The 22,017-nt window shown below is 33.3% G+C and overlaps 1 protein-coding gene across 1 annotated transcript; it reads right to left on the bottom strand.

The window, feature by feature from the left end:
- Positions 1-7,173: 7,173 nt before the first annotated feature.
- On the bottom strand, positions 7,174-14,445 carry LOC102604568 (polyadenylate-binding protein 2-like). The gene is made up of 6 exons (XM_006359726.2): positions 14,305-14,445; positions 14,072-14,174; positions 13,371-13,441; positions 8,078-8,269; positions 7,832-7,962; positions 7,174-7,706 (listed from the first exon to the last, which is right to left on the bottom strand). The coding sequence occupies exons 1-6, from the start codon at positions 14,347-14,349 to the stop codon at positions 7,658-7,660; spliced, it is 591 nt and encodes a 196-aa protein (XP_006359788.1). The 5' UTR covers positions 14,350-14,445; the 3' UTR covers positions 7,174-7,657.
- Positions 14,446-22,017: the final 7,572 nt, after the last annotated feature.

The raw sequence follows: 22,017 nt of genomic DNA, 5'->3' as shown, positions 1-22,017 counted from the left end.
GGACTAAAACTATCATTTTCCCTTAAAAAAATAAAAAAGATATCTTTTTGGATCAAAACTAAAATAATAATAAAAAATCTAAGCAATAATGTCACCAAATTTCTTCTTTCGTCTCTTTTCTTCTAATCTACAAATAATTTGAAGTCAAACACTCAAATATTAGTAGATGAGCGGAAGAAAAGAAATAAGATCACAAAACATCTACGATTAAGGATTTAATATTCATTTTTTTTTCACCGGTGTTCGATGCTTGTATTGGAGCTCTGCCTAAATTTGGGTTCCGCATTACATGACATATTTGAGGGTGGTGCTTCCAACAGGATTTTCTCCATATCCAGAGCTTGAATACGAGACTCCTGATTAAGGGTAGAAAAGTCCTATCATTGCACCATAATCTACTTTGATGAATATCAATATTATGATGTTAATGGCAACCAATGCAAGGAGAACACTGTTTTGCTATTCCGAGGCCATGGATATATATACTAATAATTGAATCACAATTTTTCCATTTGTTCTTATTTCCAAACTTTTACAAGTTTATTGAAAAATTGTGATAAATTATTTAAAAAGTGTTAACTTAAAAGATTTAAAAAGTTAAAGGATGGCAACAGTTTCCAGAGTTGGGATTGTTTAAGAATAATTAAAAAGAAGAGACAAAAGTTAGCGGTGTTAACATCAAGTTAGATATAAGGACTAAAATAACACATTTTATTCAATTAAAGGTTAAATATATTTAGTTAAATAACACGAGGACCAAAATCAAGATAAGATAATAACACAGGGACTAAAACTATTATTTTTCCTTTTTTTAAAGTATCAAAAGTTAACGGTGTTAACTTTAAGTTATGTATAAGGACTAAAATAACCCACTCTATTTAATTAAAGGTTAAATGTACTTAGTCTAATAATACAAGGACCAAAATCACAATAAACTAATAACACAAGGACTAAAACTATCATTTTCCCTTTTTTTTTAATGAAGCAAGCAAATTTCATAAATAGCGAGTTAAAATATAACGAACCATTTTAGCTATAGTTTGTCTAATTACGTAACATAGTTATAATTTTAATAGCTATGCCTTACTCTATTTGTATATCTGGTTGAAAATTTTATTTTTATACGAATTGAAATATTAACTCAATTAATGAAATATGCAATAATTGTGGTTATTAAAATGGAAATTTTTGATTTTTATATAAATTAAAATATTAACTTAATTAATAAAAATATGCAATAATTTTGGTTATTAAAATGGAAAACAATCTCACAAATCACGATTAGTGTATCTTATAAGAGTTTCTAACCAAATAAGATTTCTATCGGACAAAAAACACCATAATCACTAAGTTCATGAGATCGAGAAAACTTGATTAATTCAAAAAAAAAAAAATCATTTAATTTCTTCATTTGCTATACAACAATAGTTATTTGTATATGGGTACAATTAATTGAAATATAAAAACAAGTGACTATATATAAATGTTGAAATTATAAAAATAATAACTAGAACGTGTACTTGTTGATAATATACAAATATGAACCCTAAAAAGTCACATGTGAGTAAAAAATTATGTAAATATACAAATTAAAATGTATATAATTATATTATAAGATATAGAATTTAAAAAAGAAAAAGAAATATACAAATACTCAGTGCTAGCCATATAATTGATACAAATAACATCTAAAAAAAAGATGGATACAAATTAATTCATAGAGTAATATACAACATAATCTTGAATTTATTGATATAAACACAAATTACAAAAGAAAATTATACAACTAGTAAGTTCTAGCCATATAACTGATACAAATAAATTCATAGAGTTATATACAACATAATCTCGAGTTTATTGATACAAATACAATCACAAAAAATACAAAATTAGGTTATACAAACACCTCAAATTCTTTATTCATGTCTTGATCCATTGACCCAGAATCAACACCATCAATTGTTTTTGATTAATTGCTACTATAAGCAATTTCTTTTAGAGCTGAAGTTTGTTCAGCCATAATTCATATATAACTTCTAATTTAACTGAAAAATTAAAGATGGAATGAAAATTTATGAATGGATAAACAAAATTATATATATATAGATATATATATATATTCATTCTTTGAAAACCGCCAAAAACTACTTGAAATTTACGAAGTACGGAGAAATGATACCTTTCAAAATACAAATTTTGATATCGTTAAGTGACTTTAGGGGGGGGGGGGGGGGGAATTAATAAGTGGTAAAATGAGAGACAGTGTGATTTATATAAATGAAAGGGATAAGGGACTGAAAAATACCTCAACTTTGGTTCGGATTTGCTGTTGCGATACTAAACTTTCATAAGGACCTATTACCTTCCTAGACTATTTAATACCATATTTTTTTACCCCATAAACTATTTAATAGTGTATTTTAAAGGTATATATGTGTCCACATGAACATATTACTATTTATAATTTTGTATTATTTTTTATGTCCACGTGGGCAAATATATATGTTTAAAATACGGTATTAAATAGTCTAGGGAGGTAATATGTCCTCATGAAAGTTTAGTATCGCAACAACAAATTTGGCCAAAGTTGAGGTATTTTTCAGACCCTTATCCCTAAATGAAAAGATCAACAAAATATAAGACAGTTACTTTTTGATACAAATCACTTTGGTAAGTCCCAACTGTTCATAGCAATTTTCATTAAACAATACTGACTAATTGTGATTAGATGAAACTATAGTTATATTAATTAATTCACTAGTAAATGTTTACTTAGTTACTTATTTTTTTTCAATATTATTACACCTACTCATTTAGATGTAGGGGTCAGTATTTGCTTTTACTAAAATATTCCCCTAAACCATGGTTAAAACTCAGTTTTATTACACCTATTCACATATTGATCTAGGTGTGACGATCCACCACATCACACCACATAATTGCCACATAAATGCCTATGACATAAAGTGACTCATGTGGAGAGCTTACATAGGAGAAAGAATTGTCCTTGTGGATGATTCTAGAGAAATATTTAAATTTTTCATGGAAAATTATAAAATTGCATAGAAGATCTCTAGAATATTTTAAGTATGTAGTTCTAGAAAATGATTCTAATGTAAATATATGGGGACTTATGTAGAAATTATTATTAACACTTTAGCCCCTAGATGAGTAATATAAATAGAGGGGGACCCATTTCTAAAATCATCAAGCAAAAATCAATTAAGAATCAATCAAAGTTCTCTACATAATTCTTCCTAAAAATCTCTGTATGTGCTCTCTTCCATTATCTTAGCGATTCCTACAGTTTAAGCCTGACTTGTCATAACAAGATCGTGAGCAAGTGGTGCAAGAACGTGAGCAAGTTGTCAAGTGTCGCACGTATGCTTAGTAGAAGACTAAAGACGTAACAACATGGTATCAGAGTGAGGTCCTAACTAAGAGAATGACAAACGATGGACAAATCAACGCTACTAACACCGAAGACAACGTCACTCAGGATGCCGCCGACAAGAAGGGCTATGGCAAAAAGAAGAATGTCACCGACAAAAATCAAGAGATGTCGCTCGAGGTTGAGCCAAATGAAGGGATTACATCCCAAGAACCTTCAACCAGTGAGGCCAACGAGGATGATGTGGAGGTCCTGCCCAACGAAGGTTAATGGAGGAATGAAGGCAGTCGAGATACTTGGCCAATGGTTGGGGAAAGTAAAAGGCACTCTAAATGTTCTGAACATACTCTTGAAGAGATCGAAAGCATCCAGAGTGACTTGGATGGGCATACGCTGACTGAGATAGAGACGAGGCAGACCATTGCTACATTAGAGTGCAGGCTCATAGAGGCATTGAACACTATCGATGCCATGAAGGCAAAAATAGAGGCACTCGAAGTGCAGGTAAACATTGGCATGATTGAGTCCGCCAGGAATGTTATTGTGATGAGGGAGGCTAAGATCGAGGCTCCCAAGCCACCAGTGTTCAAAGGTGTTCGTGATGCATAGGAAGTATAGAACTTTTTTTGGCACTTGGAATACTATTTCTGACATGAAAATGTAAGGGACGATGATGCCAAGATCAACACTGCAGTGTTGAATTTGTCAGAGACTATCATGCTATGGTGGAGACGTAAATCGGTTGATGCTGAAAGAGGTTTGTGCACTATTAGCACATGGGATCAGCTCAAGGACGAGTTAAAGCAACAATTCTTCCCAAATAATATCTTGTACGAGGCAAGACGTAAACTTTGAGAGTTAAAGTAGTCAGGAAGCATATGTGATTATATTAAGGAGTTCACCATCCTTATTCTTCAAATTTCCAATCTCACCAACGATGACTTGTTGTTCACTTTATGGATGGGTTGCTGAATTGGGCTAAGCAGGAATTGCAACGCCGACGATTCTTTGATGTAGATTCATAGTGAAAGCCGAGTTTTTGATGAATTTCAGGAATGAGAAGTATGACAAATACAAAGGTAATAAGTCAAAGGATGACATTGTCAAGGGTGAAGGAAACTGTGGTGAAAGCAAGGAAGTACATCAACAACAATACAAGACTCAAGATACCCACAAGGTCGATAATAAGAAGTCAGTTTATCGTCAATACTACACAGAAGTTCGAATGAAAGGGATGCTACATATGTAGGAGGCCAAAAATAGTTTCAAGAGTTGTTCCAACTTAAAGAGTCTTAGCGATTGTATATAAAGGTCAAATTTTGGTTTAATAAATATATATAAAAGTATTGACACGTCTTGACACATGTGAAAGGTTTAGTCCAGTGGTTAAGGGGTTGCAAACCTTCCTTAAGGTTGTGTGATAAAGCTCTATCGGCCTCATAAATATTTTTTATAATTTCTTACTGCAACCATCGACACACCTTTCTAAGAATTCTGGATCTGCACCAGCTATTGTGGATGAACAAAATGAGCAAGCGCAAGGAGAGAGTTAGGTCACAGCTCAATTAGGAGTGATTGTACTATATGGAGCCATCACAAAGTCCGCTAGCCAAGTTAATGATAATAGATTTTAGTACATGGACCTTATCATCAACAATAACTTGCTCATGCATTGTTTGACAGTGAAGCAACTCATAATTTTATGACCGAGGCTACAAACTAGAGTTCAAGCATACTCCAACTAACTCTAGTGTTAAGACCGTGAATGCTAATCCTCAAAATGCTTATGGTATTACTAGTGGTGTTGATGTCAAATTGGGCTACTGGAAAGGTATAACAAACTCTATCATTCCAAAGATATCTTTGATATTATTTTAGGGAAAGAGTTCTTCACACAATGTCATTCCTTGATCGATCCCTACCTCAATTTTCTCTGGTTCATAGAACGAGAAGGGGCTTGCATGTTGCCTATAATAACTATATATACCACACAAACAAAATCAAGCACAACTTTCAACTTGTGAAGAACCTCAAGGAGGAGGGGCTGATGTTCTTAGAAACCACTACAAGTTTTGAATGAGACAAACAAAAGGTCATTATCGTGTTCCACGTCCATTGAAAAAGGGAAATTGTCGGATGAAGTTGGACGAGAACAATATGAGAACTTGTGGCTATTCAAAGATAAGATTTAATAGTTTATGCAGTAGTAATGCACCATGATCGTCACAACCTTAGGTGGGGGAGAGTGCGACAACCCACCACATCATCACACCACTTAAGTGTCACGTAAAGTTCTTAGAGTTTTAAACTGACTTGACATAACAAGATCATGAACAAGTTGTCAAGTGCCATACGTTTGCTTAGTAGAGGACTAAGGACATACATAGGGGTCAATATTTGCCTTACTATAATCCCCTAAATCATGGTTAAAACTCAGTTGTTCTCTGTTTTATCTTGGCCTAACCCATTAATGGCCCCTAAAGTTGGCACAAACTTTCACTTAGACACTTCAACTAAGCTTTGTTAATTTTAGACACCTCATGTCGCGTCTCGTTGTGTCATTTTGACACTTTTTGCTGAGTAAGCATGGTACGTGTGCTACACGAATTTTAAGCGCGTCAGAGACTTTTTTTTGTAAATATTCCAACTTTTTTTGTAAATATTTTCTTCTCCTTCTTCTTCCTTGCTTTCTCCCTTCCATCTTCTCCACCTTCTACCATCCTCCATCACCACACAACTTTTTTAAAAAAATTATACAATACTTTACTGGGTTACACTCTTTGATTCTTCCATCTTCTTTTGAAAATCGAATTTGCATCTTGATTCATATTCAAAAACAAAATCAATTTCAAGGGAACAAAAAAGAAATAAACTTCTTTCAAATGGAAAAACTGATTTACATTCTTACCTTCTCCATTGAAATTACGAAATTAAATTGATTTCAAAGGATAAAAAAGAAATAAAGAACAACCTCCAATGAAAAAAAAGAAATTTATTTTACATATCCTTCATTGTAAATCCCAATCGTAGTAGCACAAGAAATCATATCAAATCGAAAAGTTTTTGTATGACATTTAAAAGAAGAAGAAGAAAAGAGGTGGGGGCATGGGTTTGGGATCTGTAAGAAAAAACACAAAAGTAAAACTAAGTTTTAAAAAAATAAAATAAAATTTCCACATGTCACATAACGATTTGTTTATTTTTTCACATAAGAGGCGTTTGGATGTAAGAACTTAAAAGGTGGTTTTGAAAATATAAAATGTGTCAAAATGACACAATGAGATTTGACATGAGATGCTTAAAATGAACAAAGCCTAATTAGGGTGTCCAAGTGAAAGTTGATGCCAATTTTAAGGGCCATTGATGGGTTATGCCTTATATCTTTACCGACTGACAGCAGTAATGTAGACGAAAATTTTCAGCCAACATCCTATCCTACACTTGCTTCCCTCACAAAATATGTATTTTATTCTATTGGCATAATCTCATGGTTCCTGGTTCAAGTCTTCAAAATTATTTTCATGGCAAGAAACACTTTCAGAGTCAGAAGGAAATTCCAGCAATAATTCCATTAGTACTGATCTAGAAAGCTAACTAAATTTTAACCATGGTCCTTAGATCTTCGTGTAATAAAAAATACTACTAAACGGGAGGGGAGTTGTAAAGCAAATGGTTCATTATACCACCATTTCTTCAAATTATAATGCAATTTCCATCACCTGAAAAACTTGTAGTCCCTGATATCACAATGATTCCTTATAAACCGCACGGATAGGTTGAAATTCAGATACAACACACATTGTTTCAATTATTGAAAATTTTAGTTTTGCATAATAATATCAAAATTAAACCAATTGTACCATCTTTCATCAGGAGCCTCCGTTTTGGAGGGAAAAAGAAAAGACTTTCCTTCACCAGATTGGTGCGACCGGAAACCTACACATACCACAAAATCCAATAAAAATTAAAAGCTCTACACAACCACTCAATAATGGCCCAAACGGTTCTTTCTTTCTTTTCTGCAGTGGAATGCAACATTACAGTGGAAATTCCAAACATGCATATGTTCTCAACAACTCTAAAGACACAAAACCAAAAGGATTCATCATCACACTATTTGCCACAAAGCTCGCCTTAAAACTCAACTTCGGGATTAATAAGATTTGTAAAGGCAATTAACCATACAGGGGATAAGAAGCTACTGCTTTTAATGATATGTCCCACCATCCAGAGGTATGTACGTCTACGGAAAAACAAAACAGAGTCTCAGAAGTAGGGGCTGTAACGCATCGGCGCCCTAGCCCTTGGAATCTTTCTGCAGCATAAATTAATGAAGTCATGTCACAAATTTAATTATATACAGAAAGTGAGGGTAGCAAACACAAAATTGTTTATAACTAATGATACTTTCATAAATGGAATTAGAACAAATAGAGTTACCCATATCCAAAAGGAGGGAAAAAATAAGGAGCAGGCATGAATGGTGTCCGGCCTCGAAATCCCATATACGGGTTAGGACGCCTAGCACGGTATGGCTTCATACCAGGAACATTAGTCCTCTTAGCTGATACCTACACAACATTCGCAATCACAGATGACAAAGGGTATGTAGACAGAAATGAAAGGTTTTATGTTCAAAAGTATCGACCATATAAATAAAGTCGATTTAGGGACGAATTGGTTGACCTTAAGTTGGCGGCCATGAAGTTCAGATTCATTCAGAAGAAGAGCTTCTTGGACAGCTTCCGGTTCAACAAACTCGACGTAAGCATATCCTTTAGGTTGCCCAAACTTGTTAGTTCGGATTGTAACTCTATTTACCGTCCCACATGCCTGAAAATGCTGCTGCACTTCCTCTGGAGTGCATGAATAATCCACCTATAAAACAAGTTTAGCATCTCAAACCATTTGACCCAAATAAACACACAAGAGATGGTCTCAGACTGGACCCAAAGGTCAAGATAACAGTGAAAAAACCGAATGGAACAACCACCTGGATGACATGCGTAGTAAATAAAACCAACGAAAATAGCAACAACACTATCATTCATTTAACGAAACAACTACAGACAGAATAGTTGTACATAATTTACTTTTTACAGCATAAATATGAATCTTTATCCACGATAGCTACCTAAAAAGCAACTATGACTGGATATTCCTTCCCTGTCCTTGTTACAAAAAGTAGTTCCAATATAATTACATGTGCATCCCTGACCAGAACTTTTGGGGCAATTTTGATAGTTTGCACAACTTATGGGTTTTTATGTTTATGAGCAAAAGATGCAACTTAAAAATCCAAATTGCATGTCCAAACAGAACATCAACTTCATATCATATGATTTCATATCATGATTTCATCTCACATGGCCGAACGGGCCCTTAAACTATTACATATGAGTCAGATAACAACTCCAAGAGAGGGACATGAAGATCGATGAAGTTGGATGAAGACTGTGGGATACCAAGGTTTGTATCACTGTATAATCATAAAAGTTGGTAATTTCTTCCCATCAGACTAAATTTGAATTAAACAGTGCCTATATAGTGGGAGGATAAGACTACCCAGTAAAGTAGTTGAAGTCTGTACAAAGTACAAACTGATCCACACATCACTGCTATTAAATAATGACTTTCTCCCAATACTATTAATCAGGAGCATCACAATATTGAAAACCATCCAGCATCCCCTAGTTTTGGCTATTGGTGGGGTTGATATCTTATTCATTATTTGTCTTGGAGGCATGTTTTAAGATTCTGATCACATCCAGTAATACTCACCCAAACATACGAGGCTCCCTGGTATATTGGTCAAGATTCACCACCAATAACTTAATCTACAAGTAAACTATGTCTTTTAAGGTAAACTCATTAGATTTAGTACTATATCAATTCACATAATATCTTGAATGATTGAGAAGAAGAAAAAGTTATCACACAATCGCTTGAAAAAATCTTTTTTGGTTCAACTAGTAGTAATTTCTATTAGGTTCCACATCTTCTCTTTCCATACTGTCCCGTCCTTATAGCCAATATAATATCATAATACAAGCTCTAATTCATCTTTAGTATATGTGAAGGCAAATTAAAATTAATCTAATGCTGATTCAGATTTAGAAAAAGCATAAATTGGAACAAGTAGATATATGGGAAATGGGATAAGAGAGCGAGAGCAGAATTAAAAAAAATAACTACTCATTCAAAAACGGAAGAAAAAGAACTAAGCATTACACCAAAACCATTTCAATCTCACTTTGTTGTAATTAGTACTTTTTGTATGGTATTTAGTTGTCATTATATATTGGAAATACCTAATAATCAACAATTTTTCCATTTAAAAGAAAAATAAACTACTTCTTTTTACCTAAATCCTTACGTTGCTTATAGTAGAACAAAAAATTGGATATGTTTTCTGCTATGTATGCTTCTGGTAAATGTAGTATGCCATATTCATCTGGTTATTGTAAATGAGGTTGATATACAAAACATCTAACACATTTTTTTCTTTCTAACGCATTTTGTACATATGTTTCTTTTTCTCCCTTACCTATTTAAGAAAGTAAGTTTCTTTCTCTTTTTAGAAATAAAATTGTGACTTGTTTATAATGGAAGTCAAAATAATCCAATCCTGATCAACTTAAAAGATGTCAGTTAACACCGTAATTAACAAATATAAAAAACTAAAAAGATGATTTGTAAAAACATGTTAGAAACTGTTAAGAAATGGCTACGGTACTATGTTGAAGTGTGGGACCATCTCATCTAAATCCCACACTTCAACATGGTTTCAGAGCATGCAAAGGTCATGGGTTTGACTCTCACTGTCACCTATTATCGAAAAGAATTACCACGTATTTAGTCCATCAAACAGAACCAGATTTGCATGAGAAGAGGCAAGTAGAAGTCATAATTAAGTAAATAAATTGCTTTCTCAAACAATTTACAATTTTAGATGAGATAGTCACACATTTCAACATTCTTCTTGTTTCATCTTTTCTTAGGACCATCCTTCTAATAAGAAGATAGTTATCCAAACACAAGAGCTGACTGCAACCTTTACAAACTAAACCAAAGTATACCTATAGCAAAGCTACTTTCCGACACATCCACCAACTTCTCTCCTTGTAACCTTCACATGTCAGTTCATCCAATTCCTTATCTCCAAATTAGTTTAATATTTGTTAAGGTAGATAGTGCTACCAATAGAAACATTAGTTCATGAAATGTAAAGATGAGAAAAGAAGTCGGACTAGAAACATGTTAATGCCCCAAGGTTTTGGTCTAGGAGTAAGAGTGTAGCCTGTAATGTTGGGCTAGGGTACATCACGAGCTTGAATCAGTCGCACATAAAAGCCTTGTATTTAAGCAAAGAAGGATAAAGGGGAACAGGTCCATTATCCACAAAGTTTTGAACCATATATCATTGGCTCTCGGGGATTTCTCCATTACAAAAATATGCTATCACACTCCTTTTCTCTTGTTTCTATTTGTTAGAATAGGAATAGGTTTAACAAATCCTATTAGAATAGGAATAGGTTTATACAATCCTATTAGAATAGGAATAAGTTTATACAATCCTATTAGAACAGGAATAAGAATAGAAATAGAAATAGGAATACTAAATAGTATCCTACTTGGTAAAGGATTGTATTCTAGGGTCTATAAATAGGGTCTCAATGTAATAATGTAAACAACAATTTAATAATATTCTTTTCCAATATTTCTCACATGGTATCAGAGCCTTTACAATTTTGGTAGAAAATCAAAGAGTTTCCGCTGCCGGCGGGTGGCACCCATATATGTTGCCCGTCTGGCCAATGATTATGTTAACAAAAGTATTGTAACTATGTATTTTGATTCTCTTTTCTTTCTTAGAATATGTACACTTTAGCTATTTAAACCCCAATCGCTTGAAGAAATAATCAAGCTGAGTGTTCGCTCATTTTTTTCTTCTTGTCCTATTTTTCTCACAATAAAGCATCATTCTTGAAGCCTGAGGTCTAATTCTGACATCTACCACTCTTTTCTTCCTATTTCATTCTATTAGTTTAATAGTCAACGCATATTGTCACATCTTTAGATGTCCAATCAAACTGTCGCAATCTGCATTTGTATTTGCATCTTTTGTGCTGTTATAATCTTTATCTTTTTCATGTTCGCTTGTTTCTACAAATTTAGAGATTTTTCTCACATTGGCTAACTTTTATGTTTAAATTAACATTAAGAAGATAAAGTTCTTCGGCATGCTCAAAAAAGAATTTGCAATATGTAGAACAGGTGGTTCCATGAATAGCTTCCTCAAGTTGTGTATAAAACGGCAGGAGTAGTTAGGATAAGATCTTTTACTCCCTCCACTCCATATTATATGATATTTCTAACTTTTATATTTAATCCAAAGTTGATGGTTTTTTACCTGATCAAAAAGTTAATAATATATTTTCAAAGTTACCCTTATTTAGATAAGTGGATTTTTAAAGAACAAAGATACCATATTAAATCGGTGGAGTATTATTTAATTAAGGGCAATTTAGGGAAAACACCTCTTACTTTCTAAGAGAGAGTGTTTCTTAAAAGGTGTGTCCAAGCTAAAAACACCATATAATATGGACAGGAGGGAGTAATATCCAAACCACAAAAGTATTAAGAATTGTCTTGTATGTTCTAACAGCCAAATTCCTGAGGCAACATATTTTTAATAGCAAACCAAGAATTTACCAGTTATCAACTTTCACACAGATTCTAAATTTCATTTCATCATAATAATACATTAAATAGAGATATTTGATGGAAAGAAAGCCTACCATCCCCAGCTATAGACTTGCTTTAAGGCCTCCGAGTAAGCAGTTGTATGATCAGCTCCACAAGTGAGAGATACTATTTCCTGCCCATCCAATGCACTCACCTGAGTTGGAGAAAATCGATCTTCAGCATCCCCAAGGCCAAGCTGTCCATCCTCTCCTCTTCCCCATGAGCAAACAACATTTCCAGCTGCAATTACATTGATTACATCTGTTAGAATAGGAATAGGTTTAACCAATCCTATTAGAATAGGAATATGTTTATACAATCCTATTAGAATAGGAATAAGTTTATACAATCCTATTAGAACAGGAATAAGAATAGAAATAGAAATAGGAATACTAAATAGTATCCTACTTGGTAAAGGATTGTATTCTAGGGTCTATAAATAGGGTCTCAATGTAATAATGTAAACAACAATTTAATAATATTCTTTTCCAATATTTCTCACACTATTCACATCTTGTATACTTTACGTAGGTCTTCCATTCCTTAGATTTGAAGAGTCTCCTCAACTGTGAGCTATTTTTCCTTGGAATTCTGCTTCTTCCCCCCACCACCTTTCCTAGAATTCTGCTCCTTGTGAGCACTGGGTGCTAACACATCCCATAGGCATCAAAAAACCAGGTGTGTTTACTCTGTTCCTTTTTAGTGATTCTATTTTTGACATCTTTTACCCACTTACATATTCTTCAACAGGCATACATTACACATAATTACACAGATCAAACCAAATACCAGTCAAGAAAGGCAAATAGCTTAAACAAGCAAAATACATGGGGGAATTTTGGAAAATTGATAAAAAGAGGTTTTTTTAAAAATGGAAAATAGTACAATAAAGGGCAGTTCTCCAATTTTGAAGATATCATGAAAAGTGAGAGTAATGGACCCACTGTTGCATAATTGCTCTCCCACAATTTCATACACCACTATATTTAGGCCAGAAAACAAATAGTTGGATAAGCATCCATTTTAAAGGAAAAAGAAAGGAAAAGGGAGATATAGATCTTGTACACAGAATTTCACAAAGATGTCAATAAGCTAGAGGATAAACTCCAAAGTATATAATTTATCATTTGCAATTGAATTTTGTGCTTCAGGGGGGAACACAAAAGTTAAGCTATGCAGAAAAAAGGTCAAATATGAGATGTCATTAGTTTTAGGAAGGCAGAAGTCTCACATTTCCAACAAAGACAGATCGAGAATCCACTTCTTCCTTGTTTGCCTGGTTTGCAGCAGCAGCAGCAGGGTCTGCCTTCAATTGAGGTGAACAAATAAATAAAATGCAATAAATGGAGAAACAGAGGTATGAGTAAACTTTAAGCTTTCTTCATAATTAGAAATGAACCAGAGATGTTTTAAAAACAAGAGCTGCTCTATGCAGAATTTGAAGTTGAATTGCATGGTTCTTTTCTTTTTTGGTGTAAACATGAATATCCTCAAGATGCAGAGGATATTCCTAGTATTTTAGAGTTCTTATGACCTCCATAGGAGTTCTTTGCTTTTTGCAACTTTTGGATGTAAGTATTACTAGAATTACTCCTTATGTATTCTTTTGTTTATAATACAAGTTACCTTTCTCAAAAAAAAAAGAATTTAGAAACCATCATTGCACATCCCCATGAAATCCAAACAGAAACACTATCTTTTGAAAATGTAGGTTAAAACTTCAATCTGTAAAGGAAAAGATAGCTACTTAAGTAATTTCAACTTATCAATAGGATCAAAGGTAATACGAACCATGCAATAAGATCAAATTAGCTATCTCGTCATTGCCGTAAAACAATTCTACAATTATCTACTATAAAAATGAAAATAGCAGCACAAATAAACATTTCAATAATAAGTCAAATTCCACCACACACAAAAACAGAGGGAGACCTTGAACAGAGCCCATTTCTTTCTCGACCTTGGCCTGCATTTCACGGAGAGCAACCGCTTCATCTTCCATCTCCTTCAACCTCTTCTTCATGTCATCCAATTCCTGCTTACACACATTATTTATATTATTATAAATGCGAATATCATGAATTAGGGTTTCAGGAGAAAACAACATATGAACTGAAGAATTAGAGAAAAGAGAAGGAAAAAAAAGAGGAATAGAGAAGAATCACCCCGGCGCCGTTTTCCCCCGCTGCCATCTCAACGTCGTCCTCCATCGCTGCTCCTCTCGCCTCTTTCTCAGCAGCGCCACATACAGCGACTTCTTTCTCTCACCAAAAATTTATTCCACAGATGGAAACTAAACAAAAATACCCAAATAACATGGTTTTTTTAAATTATTATTATTTAGCCAAATTACAATTAATTACTATCCCTAAATTCTTTATTTGTTATAAATATAAAATAAATACTCCTTCCGTCCATTTTATATGTCATCCTTTTATATAAATAGTTGGTCCATTATACTTGTCATTTTATAAAATCAATGCATAAATTACCATATTTTTCCTTTTATACCCTTGTGAGTTATTAGCCTTGAAAATATACATTTGACCAACTTAGAAAAGCTAAGTAAATGATTCATGTTCATTGGTTAAATTAATTAATCAAAATAAATTAATTCATATTCATTGATTGAAAACTTGAGTTCCAAAAAATTAAATAAGGGTAGAAGGGTAAATAAAGTTACATAATTTGTTAATGCAAGTGCAAAGTAAAAATGTGACATATAAAATGGGACGGAGGAAGTATATTTATTGTGTCATAGTAAATGTCTACTTTATTTCTTTGGAGAAAGGTTAGAAATTATAAGATCAAGTTGATTTTCGGGAAAAAGGTCTGAAAAATACTTCAACTTTGGCCAAAATTGCTGTTACGATATCAAACTTTATGGAGAACCTTTTACCCCTGCACTAGTTAATAATGTATTTTAAAGGTATATATGTGTCTACGTGGACACATTACTATTTATAATGATGCAATATTTATGATGTTCACATAGGCACATATATACCTTTAAAATACCCTATTAAATAGTGCAGGAGGGTAAAATGTCATTTCCAAAGTTCGGTATCGTCACAACAATTTTGATCAAAGTTCAGATATATTTCAGACCTTATTCCCTTAATTTTCCTAAGAAAAATAAGGAATTTTCTTTATTGTAAAATCATCCTCCTTCAAGGAAAAAAAAACTCTTCACCCTACTTTCTTCTTTTTATGTTTTATAGTTTCATAAATACATTATCAACACGAGACTTTACCATCTTGAGTTTGATTTTCTATTGCAAATGAAATCCACACGAATACAAAATAAGTATTTTACTTGATAATATTTCAATTGTCAAAACTCAAATTAATGATATGTCTTCAATTAATATCTTCTCTATTACTAACTAATAATCTTCAATATAACTTAATCTGATTCATCAATATTATTTTTTTGAATTTACAACTTTTAATTCTTCAATTTTTTTTGTAGTTAACGACTTATACTCTTAAAATTCCCTGTGAACAAATAATGCTTTTTGTGTCAAACCTTGCATAAAAATCAAACAAGCGATCATGCTACTAGACTAAAATGATCCTTCCACAGTTGGTGAAATCGTCACAATTGGATTTTGAGGTCATTTTCTTGAACTTTTGATCAAAACTAGTCGTTCAAGGTTTAAAAAGCTCCAAACACTAAAACTTGCATAAAAACCAAACAAACAATCATGTGACCAAATTGTCAGTCCCAGCAAGTCATAAATAAATTGGGGTGGCTATAGGAATACTCTAAACGATGAACATGAGACATAAATATAGAAATGACCTGGAGGCCATTGCAAAACTATAACTCTTTTCTAAATGAATCTATTTTGTTTTTTAATGACAATTTCTTTCTCAACTCTTTTCCACCTTCTAGTGTTGACCTAAAATGCTTTAATCTGGCAAGCCCACATGTCATCATTAATCAGGAATTTTGAGCTATGTTAAAGTTTTAGAATTAGAGAGTTTTTATTATGAAAGCAACTCCTTCCTTATTTTGGCCTAGTGCATGAATAAGAAATAATCAAGTAGTAATGTATAATATAATCAACTTAAATACTCAATAGTTTAATATGACTTATTTTTTACTTAACTTTGATACTTAACAGTTTAATATCACTTGCTTTTTACTTAACAGTTTGACATCACTTGTTATTATTTAATAGTGTAATATGATCTGTTAACTCTTCCTAGTCTGCTTATCTTTAATACTTAACCGTTTTTAATACTTAACAGTTTATCTAGTAGACTGCTGACTTAACTTTAATGCTTAACCGTTTAAGTAATGTGAATACTTAACTTTAATAACATTATCACTGACCATTTTTTGTTATTTTTCTAACGTGAGTACTAACTAACTAACTAGCTTTAGAATTTAATACATACCTATTTCACTTAGCTTATCTGTTATGTAGTAGTGTATAATTAACTTAAATACTTAACAGTGTAATATGATTTGTTAACTCTTCCTAGTTTAACTTATCTTAACACTAATACTCAACAATTTATCTAGTAAATTGGTGACTTAACTTTAATGCCTAAAAATTTAAGTGATGTGAATACTTAACTTCAATACCATTGCCACTGCCCATTTTTTCTTCTTTTTCTTAATGTGAGGACTAACTAACTAACTAACTTTATGCTTTAACACATAACTATTTCACTTAGCTTATATGTGATGTAGTAGTGTATAATTAACTTAAATATTTAACAATGTAATATGACTTGTTAACTCTTCATAGTTTGACTTATCTTTAACACTTAGAGGTCGTTTGGTAGAGTGTATTAGGAAAATAACGCATGCATTAGCATTGTGTATTACTAGTACCTTGTTTGGTACTCTTTTCTAACCTATGTATAACTAATGGTTGCATTAGTTATACACTCTATTGTGTATTAAGGTGTGTATTGCTAATACCATGGATTTCTAGATATTAGCAATGCAATGGTTTTAATGCATGCATTAGATTAACTAATGACAAAAACTACCCTCTAAGCCTAATAATAATAATAATAATAATACTAATAATAATTATAATTATAATAATTATAATAATTATAATAATGTGGGGGTATTTTTGTAAACAAATATTTTTTAATAGTCTTTATACAAGGCTTGCTATTTCCAATACATTAAACCAAACAATGTATAAGAAATAATGCAAGCATAACTAATGCAAGCATTACTAATGCTTGCATTACTAATGCATGCATTACTAATACATCATATTCAGCATTATTCTTATACACTCTACCAAACGACCCCTTAATAGTTTATTAATACATAACAGTTTATCTAGTGGTGTATAATTATTTGTTTAAATCTTTGTAGGTTACTAAAATGGTTAATGTTAACCTATACTTTCATCATGGTGTAAGTTGCTTAACAATCCAGAACCACATTATGATAAAAGATGAATCCATTATCAGAGAGGATATGATTATGATATTATCTCTTTTATTGACTTAGTTAATGAATACATATATTAGTTAGGTTTTGTAAGTGCACAACAACTTATTGCGCTTGGTTCTTCTTGAAAATATTTTGAATTAGTAGGAAATGAAGGAGTTAGGACATTTTATCTTTTGTCTTCGAGGATTATTAATCCATTCATTTGTTTGCTACTGATGGCTATGAATTAGTTGATGATATTGTTATGCATGATGGATCATTTTTTACTTTTACCAATAGCTAATGAAGGTAGACAGTAGTGAAAATGACAATACTAATGAAATGGTTATTAGCTATTTAGAATATGATACTGATGAATTAAAAATTTTGTTACAAAAAAGAAAATAACAATAACTAATAATTTACAAGATTATAAGAAAATTATTAAGGGTATGGCCTTCAAGGATATAGAAGAAGCAAAACAATTTTACAAATTTTATGATATTGCTAAGAAGGTAGAACTAGTTGTGTGAAAGAGTGATAAAAATAAGATTGAGATATAAATGTGGTGCTGAAGAATGTCCATTTCTATGTTTGATTTCTGGGGATCAGACCACTTCTGAGGTTAATGTCAAAATATTAGTAGATCATATAGAGTGTGGAACAACATATGACAACTCTTTAATTGATTATATAACAATAGCTTAGTATTTAAAGGAGAAATTGCAAAGTGACCCTAAGTACAAGGTCAAAGATATGAAGGTTGACTTACATAGAGTGTTTGAGTTAAACGTAAGTGAAGCCAAGTGCAACAGAACTAAAAGGGGGATATTAGATTCTCTGGATGGTAGCTTTACAGACTCTTACAATAAATTAGAGGCTTATGCTACTGAATTGAGGAGTTGCAATTCAGGGTATGATATTGTGATTAACTTATCTAAGAAGGCGCTATCTAAACTTCTTAGGATGTATATCTTTAAGGCAAATTTAAGACCATCTATTTGGTTAGATGTTACATTCTTTAAAGAAAAAGCTAAGGAACAAGTATTGGTTGTTGTTAGTCAAGACAATATGAATTGTTTTTACCCTTTAGCTTGGGTTGTGGTAGACAAAGAGACTACATGGACTTGGACTTGGTTCATGAAGCAATTGTAATATTCACTTGATCATAATAATGGTAAAGAAATGACATTCAGATATGTAAAAGATAATATTAAACACTAATACTACTTAGTTGCAATTCATTAGAAACTACTAATACACTTGAACTGATTCAGTTAATTTAAGTATTTTCATTTGATATTCAAGAGCTGCTTGAGCAATAAGGGTTGTTTTGCCTGAAACACATCAAAGATATTGTGCAAGACATATTAAGGCAAATTGGTGCAAAAGATGAGGTAAAGGTGTGCTAATGAAGTTGTAGTGGTGGGTTGCATGGTCCTCATTTTTAGAGGAGTTTGAAGACCAACTTCAAGAGATCAAGGAAGTTGATGAAGAGGCTGGACAAGATATATTGAACATGTATTGTAACACCTTGAAATTTGATAAGTTGATTTTGGAAAAGAAGTTGCAGGAAAAGTTGTTGGTGCAAGTTTCTATGAGCCTACCTACGGATCATAGAAAGTTCTACGGGTCGATGGCAGTCTAGAACCTAAGTTGGATTTTAGGGAAAAATGTCAAGTCCCAAATGAAGGTCTAGGTTTAACAAGACGAGTCATAGAAGTATCTACGAGTCGTAGACTAGTGCCCGTAGAAATGATGTTTGACTTGGAAGATTTTTAGTAATTAAGTTCTACGGGTGGGGTCTATGAACCATAGAAGTTATGACAACTCATAGGAGAGTTCTACGAAAATTGTTTGGGATTTTAGGTTCCAGTACTTGACTCGACGATCTATAGAAATTCTTATGGACCGTAGGTCAAAGCTGTAGAACCTTTTCGACAGTTTTAAGTCAACGACTTTTGGGTCTTTTCCTATCCTTTATATATCTATATACTATGTCGCTTTGACCCTATAACTAAGTCCTATAACTACCTTTACTCTTCAAAAACCATCAATTCCCTCACATTCACTCAAAATCCCAAATTCCCTCCAAGTTTATTGTCACAACCCAGGGGTAACTCCTAGATGTAACATGTCATACAAGACCCTGAGAGGTCTCATATAAGCCACTTAGCTTTCATAGTTAAGATAATAGAAAATCAATAAAATTTAAAACATTTTCAACAACATCAAAGTTTTATAAAACGAAGCGGAAGTTTCATACAACTTGTCTCAAAACCATCTAATACAAAGAGTCATTGGGACACAACCCATACAATAATCTTCAAAACATAAAATGAAAGAACATAATGAAATGGTGGTCAAATCCTTGAATGCTGTGAGGACTCACCATTCTTCAAGTCTTGCCTCTACTAAGATCCTAGCCACAGGGATGAGAGTCGGGAATGGGGGACCCTACATTTGTATAAGAAATGTAGGCAAGAGTATGCGTTAGTACAAGAATGTACTAAATATGATAGCTTGCATAAACATCAACATAAACATAAGAGTTAGACAATATACATCATAAGCATAATCAATGCACAATAATAAATAATAACAACATGCATGTAAGGAATACTTCTCAAGTAACCTCAAAACATACTTAGCCAAGACATGGGTAATCGCCCCTAGTTTTACTTATCATAGAAGGCAACCTTAGCAATCATCCAAACTTATCACCTATCATTCTCATCTTTAGCTTATCTTTTATAAACATAGGGAATCACCTCCTTGCCTTCCTATAAAGGCTAATGAGTAGTCGCCTCTTGCCTTACTTATATGGTTATGGGTACTCGCCTCCATATCCATCTTATGGGATCATGGGTATTCGCATCCATGCCCAACATCATATGACACAGATATTCACCTCCACATCATTTCATTATAAGATGCGGGTATTCACCTCCACATCTTTCAATCAGGGATCATGGGTATTCTCCTCCATGTCCAACATTAGGGAATAAGGGTAGTCGCCTCTTATTCTCCTTTAAAGAATATGGGGAATCGCCTCATATCCTTATAAATTAGAGGTTAAGGGTAACCGCCTCTAGCCTCATCAATTTCTAAGTCCTTTAGTCTAGATTCATTTTAGGTGAGCAATCCTTTCAATCTAGAATCATTCAATGTGAGCAAGCCTTTCACATTCATACTTAAGAGCAATTCATGTGGGAACATTCCCTTCCACAACAATTACATCCATAATCAACAATTCATAACATAAGCTTTACTCTCAAAGCACTACATCTCATAATCATCATATATGCTTCAATATCAAAGCAATCAATATCATAATCATCTCATAAGCGTGAATATCAAAGCAATCCTAATGTATCTCATCAATCCTATAAGAATACATCTAAATTCTCCTTTCATGGCATCAAACCCAATTATATCAATTTTAACTTAGAAACATGGGTTAAGCATGGGTATATGTAAATTCATTCGAAAAACATGTATTCTACTCAATTCAAGCATAAACAATCATTACCCTATCAATTGGATCAACATTCATCAATACCCACAATATTAGAAGAAAACCCTAACTCAAATTATGGAATTTCTACTTTTCAATTGGGGAATCTTAAGGGCATCATGGATGAAAAGCCATCATACCTTGATAACAAAGCCCACAAATGCTTGAGGATTGGAGACTTGGCCTTGATCCTAGCTTGAACTTTTTCTTCTTCTTCTTCTTTAAGTTCTAGAGAGAGAGATATTTGAGAGAAGAACTTTGGGATTTCTTTTGAGTTTTGGAAATAATGACTTGAATGGGTGAGTTTTGGGGTTAAAATCACTTATATAGGGGTCCTAGGCTTGGGTAAAACGACATAACTTTGATTTAATTAAAATTGGAAAAGACCCAAAAACCCCTGAACTAAAGTCTGCCGAACCCACCTCACAAAGGGCTTCACGAGCTGTCAAGGGTCACACGGCCCATGGTGGTGCCCGTGGTCCCTTGACCAGTGGCCTCACTTGCCACCCCTCAATTCCCAAAAACTATATATCTCTAAACCACAACCTCTCCCACGACCCGTGGTGGCCTTCACGAGCCATCAAGTGGCTCGTGGGGGAGGGTCTCCTATTGGGCAGTTTTGGGAGCTCACTGCCTAGCTCACCACTCCCAACACCACGACCTGTGGTCCCCACCACGAGGCGTTATGGTGGTCGTCGGAGGTGAGCATGGCTTGGTGAAGGCTTCCCAAGCATCACTTCCTTGGCTCATGCCCTCTCACTTGGCCCTAACTTAGCCTACTAGATTCCGAGGTGTTACATTATCTCCCCCTTGGGAACATTCGTCCTCGAATGAAATTCTAGACACCTTTCGAAAGAAAAGACTCAATACTAGCAGCCCATCATGCATACAATTTCATCTAAGTGCACAAATCAAGGAGGAAACATCGACTCCAAGCTTAAACACACT

The sequence above is a fragment of the Solanum tuberosum genome, unplaced genomic scaffold (genome assembly GCF_000226075.1).
Source record: "Solanum tuberosum cultivar DM 1-3 516 R44 unplaced genomic scaffold, SolTub_3.0 scf00305, whole genome shotgun sequence".
NCBI lineage: Eukaryota > Viridiplantae > Streptophyta > Magnoliopsida > Solanales > Solanaceae > Solanum > Solanum tuberosum.
Note: the sequence above shows the minus strand (reverse complement) of the source record. Positions and strands in the feature narration are given on the sequence as shown.